The sequence below is a fragment of the Drosophila guanche genome, unplaced genomic scaffold (assembly GCF_900245975.1).
Source record: "Drosophila guanche unplaced genomic scaffold, DGUA_6, whole genome shotgun sequence".
In the NCBI taxonomy this organism is placed as follows: Eukaryota; Metazoa; Arthropoda; class Insecta; order Diptera; family Drosophilidae; genus Drosophila; species Drosophila guanche.
Window position 1 is genome coordinate 571,114 of NW_022995745.1, and position 13,652 is coordinate 584,765.

The 13,652-nt window shown below is 51.1% G+C and overlaps 2 protein-coding genes across 3 annotated transcripts; one reads left to right on the forward strand and one right to left on the reverse strand.

The window, feature by feature from the left end:
• Positions 1 to 305: 305 nt before the first annotated feature.
• LOC117581490 (pancreatic triacylglycerol lipase) lies at positions 306 to 11,115 on the forward strand. Of its 2 annotated transcripts, XM_034268737.1 has the most exons (4): positions 306 to 919; positions 1,753 to 2,657; positions 2,724 to 3,336; positions 11,093 to 11,115. In XM_034268737.1, coding segments are annotated over exons 1-4 (1,638 nt in total). In that variant the 5' UTR covers positions 306 to 801; the 3' UTR covers positions 11,095 to 11,115. The 2 variants fall into 2 exon arrangements, with proteins under 2 accessions (XP_034124628.1, XP_034124629.1); XM_034268738.1 differs by lacking the exon at positions 11,093 to 11,115 and having other exon boundaries at positions 2,724 to 3,591.
• Positions 8,345 to 11,208, reverse strand: LOC117581492 (protein mab-21-like). Its single transcript, XM_034268739.1, has 4 exons — positions 11,006 to 11,208; positions 10,453 to 10,888; positions 9,431 to 9,984; positions 8,345 to 9,347 (listed from the first exon to the last, which is right to left on the reverse strand). The coding sequence occupies exons 2-4, from the start codon at positions 10,653 to 10,655 to the stop codon at positions 8,998 to 9,000; spliced, it is 1,107 nt and encodes a 368-aa protein (XP_034124630.1). The 5' UTR covers positions 10,656 to 10,888; positions 11,006 to 11,208; the 3' UTR covers positions 8,345 to 8,997.
• Between the last annotated feature and the right edge of the window lie 2,444 nt (positions 11,209 to 13,652).

A 13,652-nucleotide genomic window follows, 5' to 3' on the forward strand; every position in this document is an offset into this window, starting at 1 on the left:
CCGTTTTGTAGCTGTTTTTCAGCAGTGGAGCTTGTCCATATGCCTAAAAAATCGTTCGTTTTGCCCATGGTACACTGCAAGAAATGCGTTATTTCGGCCGCTACCTCCCCCTGTGACGCGCTTGCGCTCTTTCCTTTCCCTTTCCTACTCTCTCTCTCTCTCTCCACCGAAAAGCTGCGTGCTTAAGCTCTCGTGCCCAAAGCGTTCGGTTCGGCTGCAGTTATCTGTTCGGTGTTCGGTCTTCGGCTGCGTCTTGAGCTCGCCTAGTGAATAAAAATTGCGTGCGGAGCGGCTGATCGGCTCATTGCTGCAGCAAGATCCACAACGAGACAATCAATCGAATCGAATCGAATCGCATTGCAGTAGTGGATTATTAACCGTTCTCAAAAGCTCAGCAAAGCACAGACTAAGCGGAAAAAAGTAACGGCAACCGCCATTCACTCTCGAGTGTACAGACAGACAGAGGAATAGGGACCAGCCAGCAGTCGATAAGATTAACGTTAACTTAATTAAAAGTAAAGAGAATACGCAACCATCGGAACCGATCCAAAGCCCCATATCGAGTGGATCCAAGTATTATAGAACAGTCCAAGTGTCGTGTCCGCCAGTGCAAGTGTCGGTACAAGCGTTCAAGTGTGTGTGTCTTTGTGTGTGTGTGTGTGTGTGTGTGTTATTGTGCCCACAAGCCCACTCTGGAATTATGCATGAAGGGTGACAACAAAACAGAACTATTAACAGCCTAGAACACAGCAAATCAGCGACAAGCAGCAAAGAATCATTTAAGCAAAACTCAACTCGAAAATGTATGTGGCAAATACCACAGGCGGCCTGATGCTGCAGACGATGCTGTATCTGGCCAATCACACCAGTCGAGCGGCAGTCAACACTTTGATTGACTTGCCACCTGCCCCGAAAAGCGGTAAGTAGTGCCATTGCCGATTGCACCATCCCAACCCAACCCACAAAATAACATGAAACATGGCCAGAATAGTAGTGGTAGGCAAACCAGTAATCAAACGGAATAAGTGCTCTCCCCCTACCCACGAATATGTAGAAACGACCTCCACACACCAAAGGAGGTGGAGTGGTTTCTAAGTGGTCTCTCAGCCTCAGTCTGTTGGCTCAACAAACAAACCAAACCAACAGATCTCTAGGGGANCAACAAGAATTAAGAAACAAAAAAAAAGAGAGGTGAGTGTGGTGGAACGGAGAGAAAAAGGAGGGGGGATGGAGGTGGTTGGGGGGGGGGGGGGGGGGGGGGGGCTTTCTGTATAATTGGCAGAAGCAGCGGCCACGCCTATCTAATCGAAAACTTCCGATACAAAGCGGAAAGCAGTAGCAAAACCCACCGATAAAATACGGAGACAAGAAACAATGACGACAATGATCAGCCAAGCGGAAGACTGGCTCTTGCATGCATCAGTGGAAGGTTAAGATGGGCATCGAAAGAATCGGAATTTCAAAATCATAGATCACGGATCAGTGAGTCAGCAGCAGGGATTCTTCAGCAATCGATGAACTGTTTCAAAGAACCCAATCCAATCCAATCCAATCCAATCGCGTCAGTGCGAACCAGCAGGTTGAGTGTAGATTTGAGTGCAGAGTAAAGTAGATTAAAGGGCTTATCGGAACGAACACCTGCCACACGGAGTACTGCCCGTACTCGTGCTCGGGGGTGGGACTGGCACTCGTATAAATCAAGTCCCCAGAGTCTACATGCAATAATTCCCAATCCGATTTGTGTGTTTGCAGACATCAACGAGGTGAAGTGCTTTGGGGTCTACGGCTGCTTTCCCATTAACGGGCCGTGGAACACGGTGACGCGCTCGATCAATGTCCATCCGCAGAAGCCATCAGAGATCGAGCCGCACTTTACGCTCTACACACGCCGCGGCCTCGACCAGCACAAGTATCTGGACCTCAACGATCCGGACAGTGTGCAGAATATGGGCATAAATAGAAAGGGCAGGATCTACCTGGTGGTGCATGGCTACCTGGAATCGGGCGAGATCCCGTGGATGCTGGACATGGCCAAGGCGCTGCTAAAGCACGAGAAGGAGGGCGAGGCCGCTGTCGTCACGATCGATTGGGGCGGCGGCGCCAGTCCGCCATATGTGCAGGCAGTGGCCAACATCCGGCTGGTGGGCGCCATCACGGCGCACGTGGTGCACATGCTGTACGAGGAGCTGGGCCTGCCCAATCTGGACAACGTGCACATAATCGGCCACTCGCTGGGCGCCCATCTCTCCGGCTATGCGGGCTATCACCTGCAGCGGGACTTTGGCCTGAAGGTGGCACGCATTACGGGCCTCGATCCGGCGGCACCGCTCTTCACGGACACCGATCCCATCGTCCGGCTGGACCGCACGGATGCCCACTTCGTGGATATCGTCCACACCGACGCCAATCCGCTGATGAAGGGCGGCCTGGGCATCAATCAGCGCCTGGGGCATGTCGACTTCTTCCCGAACGGCGGCTTCGATAATCCCGGCTGCGACAAGAAGCTGCAGGACGTGATGAAGAGCAACCGCAAGGCCACTCTGTTCACCACCATGCAGGAGTTCCTCGGCTGCAATCACATCCGCAGCCAGCAGTTCTTCACGGAGAGCATCGGCACCCAGTGCCCATTTATGGGCATATCCTGCGACTCCTTCGACGTAAGTGCCATCGGACGACCGACACACTCTTCCTACTCTCAACTCATTCTCCCTTTTTGTCCGCAGAGCTTCAAGGAGTTCAAGTGCACCAGCTGCGAGCAGCCCGGTCACTCGTGCATGCGCATGGGCTTCCACAGCCAGGAGGACTACCAGGAGCAGGTGGAGCGCGGCCAGCTGCGGCAGGGCGACTCCGCGGGCGTCTTCTACCTGACAACCGGCGACAGCAAACCCTTCTGCCGCCTCCACTACCGCATCACGGTGCGTGTGTCTGGCCACGACGAGAGTACGCTGCATGGCGGCGAGGTGGGAATTCTCTCCATTCGCCTGCACGAAGAAGTAGCCGCAGCTGCCGGTCACGACAGGAAGAAAAAGGCCACCACGGAGCTCATGAAATTCTCACCCAAGGCCATGTACTTTGAGCCGGGCTACGAGTACAAGGCGCTGGTGCCCGGCAAGGAGCTGCAGCGGCCGGGACACGCCACCGTCCACTGGGAGTACCCGACGAGCTTCCTCAATCCGCTCACCTGGCGCATTCTCTCCTCGCCGCGCATCTACCTGGAGTACATACTCATCGAGACGATGGAGTCCAGCGACCTCTACCTGAAGCTCTGTCCCCAGCACGAGGGCGCCATTCTGTCCGGCGCTGAGAATGTGCTCCGCACTAGCTACTGCAGGGATTGATGACGAGATTGTGAGTGACAGCAGCGCACAGCCCAAAAGGCGGCAGCACAATTGATTGTGTGTTCGTGTCTTTGCTTAGCAAGGATATGCACCGCCCGTGGTGGGTGTCTGCTGTGGGAACACTTTTTGGACTGCCCCCGTTTATAGCATCTTTTATAGCACGGGGCTGTGCAGTGGGCATGGGGAACAGACAGCTGGTATTTTATTATAGTATTTTTGAATTGTTTGCAAAATTAACAAAACAAAAAAAAAACCAAAACAACGAAAAGAAAATGAAATTCGCTGGAGAGAACAGAACACAATTATTTATTTGTAACATAATAATTATCTATTATTATTAATATTATTTGTTTTTTTTTTTGTATATTTAAACTATAATTATAGTTAGTGCTTAAATAAAATATGTAAATTAAAAGGAATTCGAGCTGGAACTGAGGGAGGAGCGCTTTCCGCGTACACTCCACAGATACGATCACCGAGGGATGCCCATTCCACGACCATTTGTTGTGACTGTCCCCAGGTACATATACCAGCCATAACTCAAATCAGCTGCTGGCTTCACGGTTTCTAATGAAATTGAGCAGCAAATGGGGGCAGGGGCAGTGGCAGGGGCAAAAATGTCGTGTCAGTGGATCCTTCGCTTCGCTTTGCTTTTCTTGGTTCGTTCTGTGTTTGTGTTTTTGTTTCTGTTTCTGTTTGTGGATGTTAATATTTGAAATGCTTATCGCGTTGAATGTATCTATCGCATGCATGTGTAGATATCTTTTACATATAATTGATATTATCTTCTGCATTGATTTGACTCGTTTCCAAGCCGGCTTTTGCCTCTCCCAGTGTGTACCTTTTGGTCTCAGTTTCAGTTTCTGCTTTTCGTTGTTGCTGTTGCTGTTGTTGGGGTCTTTGTTTTATTATGGAACATTTGGACATTCCAATGACACAGCCACAGAGGCACAGGGCCAAGCCACAGCCACAGCCGCAGTTGGGCCCATAAATATGTTGACAGAGACAGAGACAGCAACAGCAGCTCGAAGCTGGGATTGGAGTCGGAGAGCGAGAGCGAGAGCGAGAGCGAGAGCGAGAGACAGTTGATGATCATGTTGACAATGTTTCGCTGGGAGTTCATTTCGTTTCTTGGAACTGAAATTGTTTGAGAACGTTTTCATGTTTTGGCCTTTCCGTTGCCCGGCACCCACTCCACCTCCTCCGCACCCCGGTGTATTCCCATGATATGCATTCATTAATAATGTTCATCGATTTGGGCTAACTCGCCGGCGTCCCCCTCCCCCACCCAACGCCGCACAGTTGCCACCGAATGTCATTCGCTCTGTCACTTGTTGCATGCTGCACGAATCAGAATCAGTGGAAGGGGGGGAGGGGGGCGGGGGGGAACAATACAAATTGTTTGTCATTTGGTAATGGCCTAAGTGCCTGCCCGAATCTTGCAAAAGCAAATGGCTTGCAGCTGCAACCCGTTCGCTGGTCCGCCTCTTAATTAGTTCACCTTCGCCTGCACACTCGTAGCTCCCTCCCAGCCAGCACTCCATTACTCCTTTCTGCCGCTGCCATCCATCAGGCTGGCATAAATCAGACGCCAGAGCGGGCGGCGGCTGAGGGACATCAAATGGAACTCAAATCAAAATGTCATAATTCCAGACGAGCCAACATCAGCGACAATACGTCAACATGGTGCTCCTCCCGCCCGCTCTTGCATGCCTCCCCCGTGGCAGGCATAACCCTACATCTATTTTCCACCCACTCATCCGCTCTGGCACTCCGCCGTTTAATTAGTCGTCCCGCGCCAATGTCGCAAACAAATCACATAATTATGATTGAGCGCAGGCAACTCTTTGCCGTCTCCCCAGGAAGATCTTTCACCTCCATCCACCATACTCCTCCTGCCACTGCCACTGCCACTGCCACTGCTGCTGTGGCAGCATTTTGGGGTTTGGTTTCCTTTATGGGACGTCAGAGAGGCGCGTGCATAAATATAAATCAGAGCCGGCTCACAGCTGCCGTAATTGAATGCAAATGTCCATCCAAAAATACGACCGACTCCGGCTCTCTCTCTCTCTCTCTCTCTCTCTCGCTCCAAAGAGGCGACAATCTGCTCTAAATTATCACATGTAGGTGCTGGCAATGCCCCTGTCCCCTGTCCCGTGTCCCCTGCCACTGCCACTGTTCTACTCTCCCACTGCGATGCTCCATTGTGTTTGCTGGCGATGCGTGGAAAACTAATTTCCCACTCCCTCGGATTTTTCCATTCCCATTCCCATTCCATTTTGGGATAGCATTTTCCTGTGCCATTCATCTTGTGCATTTTTCTGATATTCATAATTTGTGGCGTGTGCGCTCTCCATGCCAGCCAGCCAGCCAGCCATTTCCCACTCCATCGAGGGATTCCCAGCACATGGAGCAAGAGGATGAGGATGCTCCTGCTCCTGCTGCTGCTCCTGCTGCTGCTCCCCTTTTGTCATGTTGTTAAATTGCACCACGTGTTTTTGATAATGACGACATAATTATGCCCAGCAAAGTGCTCGGGGAAGTAGATGACTCGAAAATGTCCATAGAATGAGTGCATTTAGCTCTAGGATCAATGCAAAGAAAGTGCCCAACTTCCATAGCTAGAGAATGGCCAATGAAACTTCGATGGATGGAGGATGTACATGGGTAAAGGTATGATTGATTCAATGATTGTGATTGCGTGTGCAATTGACTGACAAATGAAGAGCGAGAATACTTCAATCTGCGGAATGGCTGACTGGCTGCCATAACTTCTGCCACTCACAATAATGCTTAAAATAAATGATTGTACACAAAATATGAAGTCAAATCAATTGCTGCCCATGCCCATGATTGTTTGATTGAGTGAATGAGAACGGCAATGGGCAGTCAGTCAGATTAAAGGTAAGCAGAAGAAGTGTGCAGAATAATCCAGAATCGAACGGGGTAGAAGCAGCAACCAACGAGCCACCTCTTTGATGTCACCCCTTCCAGTTCTCCTGCTCTGTGCACAATTCTGTGTATTTTTGTTGTGCTCTTTGCTCTTTCAGTTGACTCAACCACCACCCCCACCCCCGCTGGGCTTTGGCGGATCTAAACAAATGAAATGTCAAAATGCGACGAACAACAAAAACACAAACGAAAACAGTGAGGAAGGAGCAAAGGCGGAACGGAAGGGGAGAGAGCGGAAGAGTCCGGAGCAGGCCCGGGGGTCATTTAGAGCACTAATTTAAATATCATTAGAGAACAATTAAAACAAAGAAAGCCACAGCCACAGTCACAGTCACAGTCACATTCAGATCTACAACAAAAGGAGTCACAAAGGAAGAGGAGGACAAACAGGAGCGACAATGGGACGCAGTTGCCAAGCCACCGCCCACGGCCATGCAGGAAGGGGAGGGGGCAAACATAAATGTCAACACGAAAAACCGAAAAGTTCTCCTACACATTACCTGAGAGGCTGAGCTGGCTCGACCCTGGGGATATCCAGCATTCAGCTGGACCACTTGCGGGAGAGAGAGAGAGAGATTCTGCCCGCTGTGGGGAGCCAACTACTTATTCACCACGATCAGAGAGAGAGAGAGAGAGAGAGAGATTCCCGAAGGAGATTTGCCCTGTGGTGAAGTAAATTCACCTACTCCTCGCTTCTCCCATTTGGATTGCAGTTTGTGGATCCAGTGCGGATGGCCACAGCATGCCCCGCCCCGCCCTCACTGCGCGAGGGTATCAAAGCAAAAGGGAGAACAAAGAACAAGAAAACGGGCGACAGGCGACAGCATTTTTTGTGTGTGTTTTGTTTGTGTTTGTGTTTGTGTGTGGCTTTGGCCAAAGTTGTGACAGGCCATCCAAATGAGGAAAAGGATTGGGAAGCGGAATATGGAATATGGAATATGGAATATGGAATTGTGTAGAGGTAATGCCGGTCCATGAGTTCTACTCCCACTCGACTTTTAATTTCATTTGAAATATAATTTGTCAAAACAAACGGACCTCTCCCCTCTCCTTTGCTGCTGCTGGTGCCAATGGGAATCGTGCCTTATCGTGGCGTGGCTGCGTGCACATGGTCCAGCTCCAGCTACAGCTACAGCTCCAGCTACAGTTCCAGCTCCATCTGGCTTATTCCATTTCCCCCCCCACTCCGTCGCAGCGCCAGAGACCAGTCACGTGCCGTGACGCTGGCGGCAAAGTGCGCAACGAAGCGATTCGGTCACCTGATGATGCTTTTCCCAGGCGCAGGCACAGGGCAAAACCATGGCAACATCCACCCACCCACTCGGGGTGGAACGATGCCCCTGCAGCTGTACTGAAGAGAGAGGGAGAGAGCGGGTAACATGATCCCTGCGTGCTTCGGCATAATTTGTTATTTTGACTATCGCATTATGTGCTCCGTGCGGTGCGGCTCTGCGCCTTTTGTGCTGACATTGATTATTTCTTGTACTTTCCATTACAGGCAGAGGGAGCGATGTGGAGTGGAGTGGAGTGGAGACACCTTTTGTCCGTCCAAGTCTCTTGGCAAAAACCCAAAACCCAAAACAGAAGAAAATATCGATTACATTCGCTGAAAGTTTGCGCCCCGCCCGAACGGATCCGGCGGCAAAAGGGGAAACCGCAAAAAGAGAACAAAGCAGACAAACTACTCTTTTCCTCTCTCTCTCTCTCTCTCTCTCTCTCTCTCTTTGCCCAACACATAACCATAAATAAGGGTAATAAAAGTGATGCTCAGTTGTCGCTGGAGCTCGGGAGATGTTGTGTTGCAGCTGCACTTATGTACCTCGGAGACACAGATACGCGATACGCGATACGCGATGCAGCCTGTTGGCTAAGAGCTGCAAATAAATATCCGCCAATTGGCAATAATCATAACATTAACTCACCAGCAAGCAGGGCCGCGAAGTTCGCCTAATGAGAGCGCAAAAGGGAGCGAATCCCAGCGATGAGACTACCTTTCCGTGTCCCCAAAGGTCAGCCAGAAACCCCCACCCAGAACTCTGCTGTAGTTTGTTGGATTCGTGTAACTGGCCTTTGGCTATTCTTGAATTTATTCAAGCATTATTTCTCACAATTATTTACGAGTATTTGTGCATATTAAACTGCGGATAATCCCTACAAGTGTTATGCTATTGTTTATGGAGACAGTACGAATGGAGCAAAAGGAAAACAATTTTAAGTTGAACTCTCTCTACTTTTCTCTTTGATCTAGGATCGGCAGAAGCAATCGTTGAGTGCTGCCCTACACTGCTGCTGCTGTAAAAGGAGCCGCCGCCTGGCCAAATGTTCCTTTTGCCAGCCCAGAGCTCATTGTTCGCAGGCAGGCAGACAGACGGCAACAAAGGATGTTCCGAGTTATTAAAAACAATATTCGCAGGGCTAAGCCGCTGCCAGGGGCAGGAGTCGAATGGGGAGTGGACTTATCTCGCATCTTTGCATTAACACTTTGCCTTTGACGCACACAAACACAGAGACACAGAGACACAGAGATACAGATACAAAATGGCAGACGCGAATGGCATGGAGGCATGGAGGCAGCGACTCTCTCTCTCTCCACTGGGTCTTATCTCAGATCATCTGGCAGCACTCAACAATCGCAGCGACAATGAAAATTTAGCACCTTTATCGAGTACCCTCCCTCCCACACACTCGCACACACTCGAGGAAACATTTACAACTTCTCGAAGGCATTCGCATTGGCCAGCATCTCTCTGGTCAAGCGCCAGACCTGCTTGGCCGCCTGCTCGAGGGCGCTGGGCGACTTGCCCCTGAACATGTCCAGGCTGGGCAGGAAGTAGTGGGGACAGCGACGGTACTGCAGGCAGGAGATCAGCTGCAGGAAGATGCCATTGATGCGATCCGCGATGCAGCTCTCGTCCCACTCGTAGTCCCGCGGATGCTTCTCGCACTCGTACAGCAGCAGATTCTTGAGGTGATAGGCGCTGATCGGGTTGCCGGGCAGCTCCAAGTGCCGGTCACGCAGCGTCTTCAGTATGCTCAGGCAGCGACGGCGGCAGCCACCTTTTTGGGCAGGAAAAACAGAAACAGTTTTTGGCACTGGCTTCCATGGATATTGGGGCTTGGGGAGCCGGGGAGAGACTTACCCTGCAGCAGACGATTCTCGGCCTCGTGGAAGCTCAGCACCCAGGCATCGCCCTCCATGCTGGCCGCATTGTTGTTCTTGTTCTGCATGGCGGCGCTGTCCTTCGAGAGCAGATCGAAGCCCTCCGTCTTGACCTCGGCCACGATGTTCGGGTGCGGCCAGGGGATGTGCGGCATGGGCCAGTGGGCCGCCGACCGCGGCCAGATGCCGGAGCACTTGAACGCCGGCGTGATCTGCACCACATAGCGCTCCCGGATGCGCAGCTTCACCTCGCTGCTGTCGCCCATGACCTTCACCATGTCGCGGTACATGCTCTTCTCGCACGCCTGCGCCACCAGCGTCTGGAAGCGGGAGCGGATCTTCCGCGACGACAGATACCCCGAGGCCGTGATGAACTCCACCCACAGGGACATGGAGCGCTTGCGGCCGTCGCTCAGCTTGAGGACCGCACAGCCGGGCAGGGTGCCGTCGTCCACGAAGTTGAAGACGCCCATCTGGTTGAGGTACAGCACAATCTCGAACTCATTCGGAGAGATGACCTCAACGCCCTCGAACCTACACGAAGACACAGAAGCAGACAGAGAACGAGCTGAATTGATGCCTGAATGGGTGCAGAGACAGAGCCATGGCATCGATCCACTGGCTTTGCGTAATTCCGGTGCCCGGATGACTGTCATCGCAGTGTCCAACCGCTGCCCCAGGGCCCCGGACTCGCATCATTACATGCATCGTGCAGCGTCATTGTCAGTTAACTGTCAACTCATGCTCGTGCAGTGTCTGTCAGTCCCCGTTGCTGTGGCAGCTCCTCAGTGCCCAGTCGGTGCGGCTTCCCCTTGGATGCCTGGTGGCTTGTGTTGTGCATCAATCGATTGATCGTTCGGGGTCACCATTTGCAAGATTACTTAGCTAATTGGTTAAGGATTGCAGGAATCTGTGACCAATTCAAGCAATCCTGCTCAGACTCTTTGCTCCTCTTTGCGCACCTTTTGCGGTGCATCGATCGGGGTCACCAGTTATGCTCACCTGCCATTGCACTCGACGAGGCTCGAGATGAAGCGCGGCTCCTGCAGCTCCACCTCCTTGAGTATGTCCTGGATAATCTTGCAGATCTCCCGTATGGCTGCCGATGTCTTGAACATGCGACCCTGGACACGCTCGGCACAGTAGCGATTCAGCTGGTAGATCATGCGCGTCTGGGCGGCCAACATATCCGGCGGCACCAGCATGCTGTAAGCCTTCTGCTGTCTCTTCCCTATCCACTGAGCTCTGGCTCCGTGGCGTCGCTCCGTCTGGCGGCAAACTACAAAGCGGCAAGCGGTCGGCAAGTGACTTTTGGCCAATTATGCGAAATACGGTAGGAGTTTCGGCCGGATCGGGATCGGGATCGTTGCTGTAGCTGTAGCTGTAGCTGTAGCTGGAACTGCTTGCTGCTTGCTGCTGTTGCTATTTTGCAGAGCGGCTGCGGACAGAACAAAGGAACAATTCAATTGTGAGTTACGGTGACAGCGCGGACTGCAGAGCCAGGCAACAATGGGCACAAGTGGAGCACGACAATCGGCAGCTTCGTAGCTCGTACCTCTACACTCGCACGTTTATCTCCGTATCTGCGGCAGCACTTGGGTCTTGTATCTGGTATCTACGGCATCTGCATATGGACAGTGGCAGTGTGTGTGTGTGTGTGTGTGTACTTTGTGGCTGTTTCAAGCGAATTCGTATTAGCCATCTATCCGCTTGCGGATGCGTTGAGCGAGTCGTTTTCGTATCGAATGGATGCGATGGATGCGATGAATGTGCCCTGCCATTGCCCGATTCTCCGATTCTCCGATTCACCGATTCGCACGAAAAGATACGCGACGACGTCGCTCGCTGGCGTTGTAAATCTCGCGGATATTTACAGCTTCGGAGCAGATAAAGATAAAGCGCTGAAAGTGCACGGCATGTGTGTGTGTGTGTGTTGGTGTGTGTGTGTGTTGGTGTGTGTTGGTGTGGAGTTGCAGTTTAGCTAACGCATGCGGCCGCCATCTCGTTCGCATGAATGGGCCACACAGATACACAGATACACAGCCACCGAGTTATGTGCATGTCCATGGCTGTCACGTGACAGGCGTCGTCGCGTCAGTGTGGCTCTCTGTCTCGTGCCATGCATTCCACAGCGCTCAATTCAACGAAACTAAAATCGATACTACAGCAAAGATACTGTATCTGTAGCTGTATCTGTATCTGTAGCTGCAGTAAAAAGCAACTTCAACAACAAATAAAACAAAAATCACATGCCTGCAGGCAGGCACTGTGCCGAGTATCTGTGTATCTCGCTCTCTCGCTCTCTCGCTCTCTGTGTGCGCGCTACTCGTGCATTGGCCCTCGGCACAAGCTCCGCCCACAGCGCGGGCCCCGACGGCACGCTGCGGCGAGCGCTTTGAAGTGCTGCTTCCGCTCTCTCTCGCTCTCGCTCTCGCTCTCGCTCTCTCTCTGTGTGTCTGTTTTTCGGTTTGGCTGTTTGCCGTCGCATACGAGAGCTGTGTGCAATAATTTATCTGAAATGTGCACTCATTTAGCAAAGAGCAACCCTCGTCCATGTTAGCAGCAGCAGCGATATCTTTATATCTCACGGATACAGAGACAGAGACAGAGACAGAGGCCGCTGCCACAGATACATTTACACTCATAAATATGTCGCGTGGATTAATGTGCCAGTTGGCAATTTTTGACAGCGTTCCAAGCAAGCAACTTCCACTCGACTGCCCCAACTCCATGCAATTCCATTTGCTTCGACCAGCGCCATTTTTAGCTTCAACAGCAGATACATAAATTGTACATTTGTACATACATCTACGTACATCTATGTACTTTGCACAAGCAAAGGCAAAAGACAAGGCAGCGCAGCACTTTTTGGCATTGTCTCGTCGAATCACTTTCGAGCACACAAAAACTTTGATTACACCTTCCGCAGGGGGAACATCGTATATTTGCACATCGAATGTGCATGGATTTGGCCGATCGATTGATGGAAACTGTCAAGTTTGCGGCTCCCCATTGAAGATTTGCTTGCTCGCTTGAGTGTTGCATCTGTTGCAGGTGCTTCCATCGAACTTGACGCTCTGCAGTCTCTGAGGGAGAGCGGAAATAGAGCGAGAGAGCATACATACTCCTGGCTGCATAAATTGTGTAAGAAAGGACCCGGCAGACAGCCAGTTGGGCTGTGGATCGGTTCGTATGTTTTTCCCGTATTTATTTATATTCGTATCTGATATCTTTTGGATCTGAACGAAAATTTGAATATAATTTATGTGCAATCGTCGCTCGTTTCTTCTTTGTTTTTGCTGCTCGATGCCCGCTGTTACTCCTCCTCCTCCTGCCATCCATCTAAACGTTTGTCACTTCGCTGGCTGGCTGGCTGGCTGGCTGGCTGGCTGGCTGGCGTTGTCGCCGAAACGTTTGTCTTCTCGTCTCCTCCGCCAGCTCTGCTCCTTCGTCGTCGCCGCAGCGTATCTTTTGTCTCTTTCGTTCCTGCAGCAGAACCCAAAACCCAAACCCAAGACCCAAACCCAAGACCCAAACCCAAGACCCAAAACCCACCAAGAGAACATTTTGTAAGCGTAAATTCCGTGGAAAAACAAAGTCAACGAGAAATGTATTTATAAACTAAAAATAAATAATAATAATAATTCTTGTTCCTATTTTAGTTGCATTCTTGAGGCATTTTATTTATTATTATTAAAAGTAAATTGAATTCCCCTTTGAATGCGGAGCAGACACGGCGGCATGTGATGAATTAATAAGCAACAGAGAGAGAGAGAGAGAGAGAGAGAGAGCGAGAGAGAGATCCTGTTGCAGCCACTAAGCGGATTTGCGTTTCTGGCCATTAACCCGCCGCGGGGTGTGCGTGTGTGTTCCTCCTTGAGCCGCTGCCTGAGCTTTTTGCGTAAGTCCAGCTGACATTTGACTACTTTATTGAATTATGACAGCGAACAAATCAGCGACACGATCCCTCGTTCCTCCTTTCTCGCTGTTCCCATTTTTTGTCCACTCATTACGCATGCGACGTCCAAGTCTCGGTTTCAGTTGCAGTTGCAGTTCCAGTGATGATCTACCACTGGGACCTGGACATGGACATGGCATTGCGGACATGTGTTTGCCATCATCTGATTGGAATATTAATTGTGATTGAATGCAGCCGATCGGATCGATCCTCTGCAGCCCCCACTGATGTCGTTATGCTTAAC

Bases quoted from the DNA above. Each gene is read 5' to 3' on its own strand.
- LOC117581490 (XM_034268737.1), top strand. From the start codon at position 802: ATGTATGTGGCAAATACCACAGGCGGCCTGATGCTGCAGACGATGCTG. The intron at 920-1,752 runs GTAAGTAGTGCC...GTGTGTTTGCAG, and splicing joins GCCACCTGCCCCGAAAAGCG to ACATCAACGAGGTGAAGTGC. The intron at 2,658-2,723 runs GTAAGTGCCATC...TTTTGTCCGCAG, and splicing joins TATCCTGCGACTCCTTCGAC to AGCTTCAAGGAGTTCAAGTG.
- LOC117581492 (XM_034268739.1), bottom strand. From the start codon at position 10,655: ATGCTGGTGCCGCCGGATATGTTGGCCGCCCAGACGCGCATGATCTAC. The intron at 9,985-10,452 runs GTGAGCATAACT...GTCTTCGTGTAG, and splicing joins CTCGTCGAGTGCAATGGCAG to GTTCGAGGGCGTTGAGGTCA. The intron at 9,348-9,430 runs GTAAGTCTCTCC...CTGCCCAAAAAG, and splicing joins CGAGAATCGTCTGCTGCAGG to GTGGCTGCCGCCGTCGCTGC.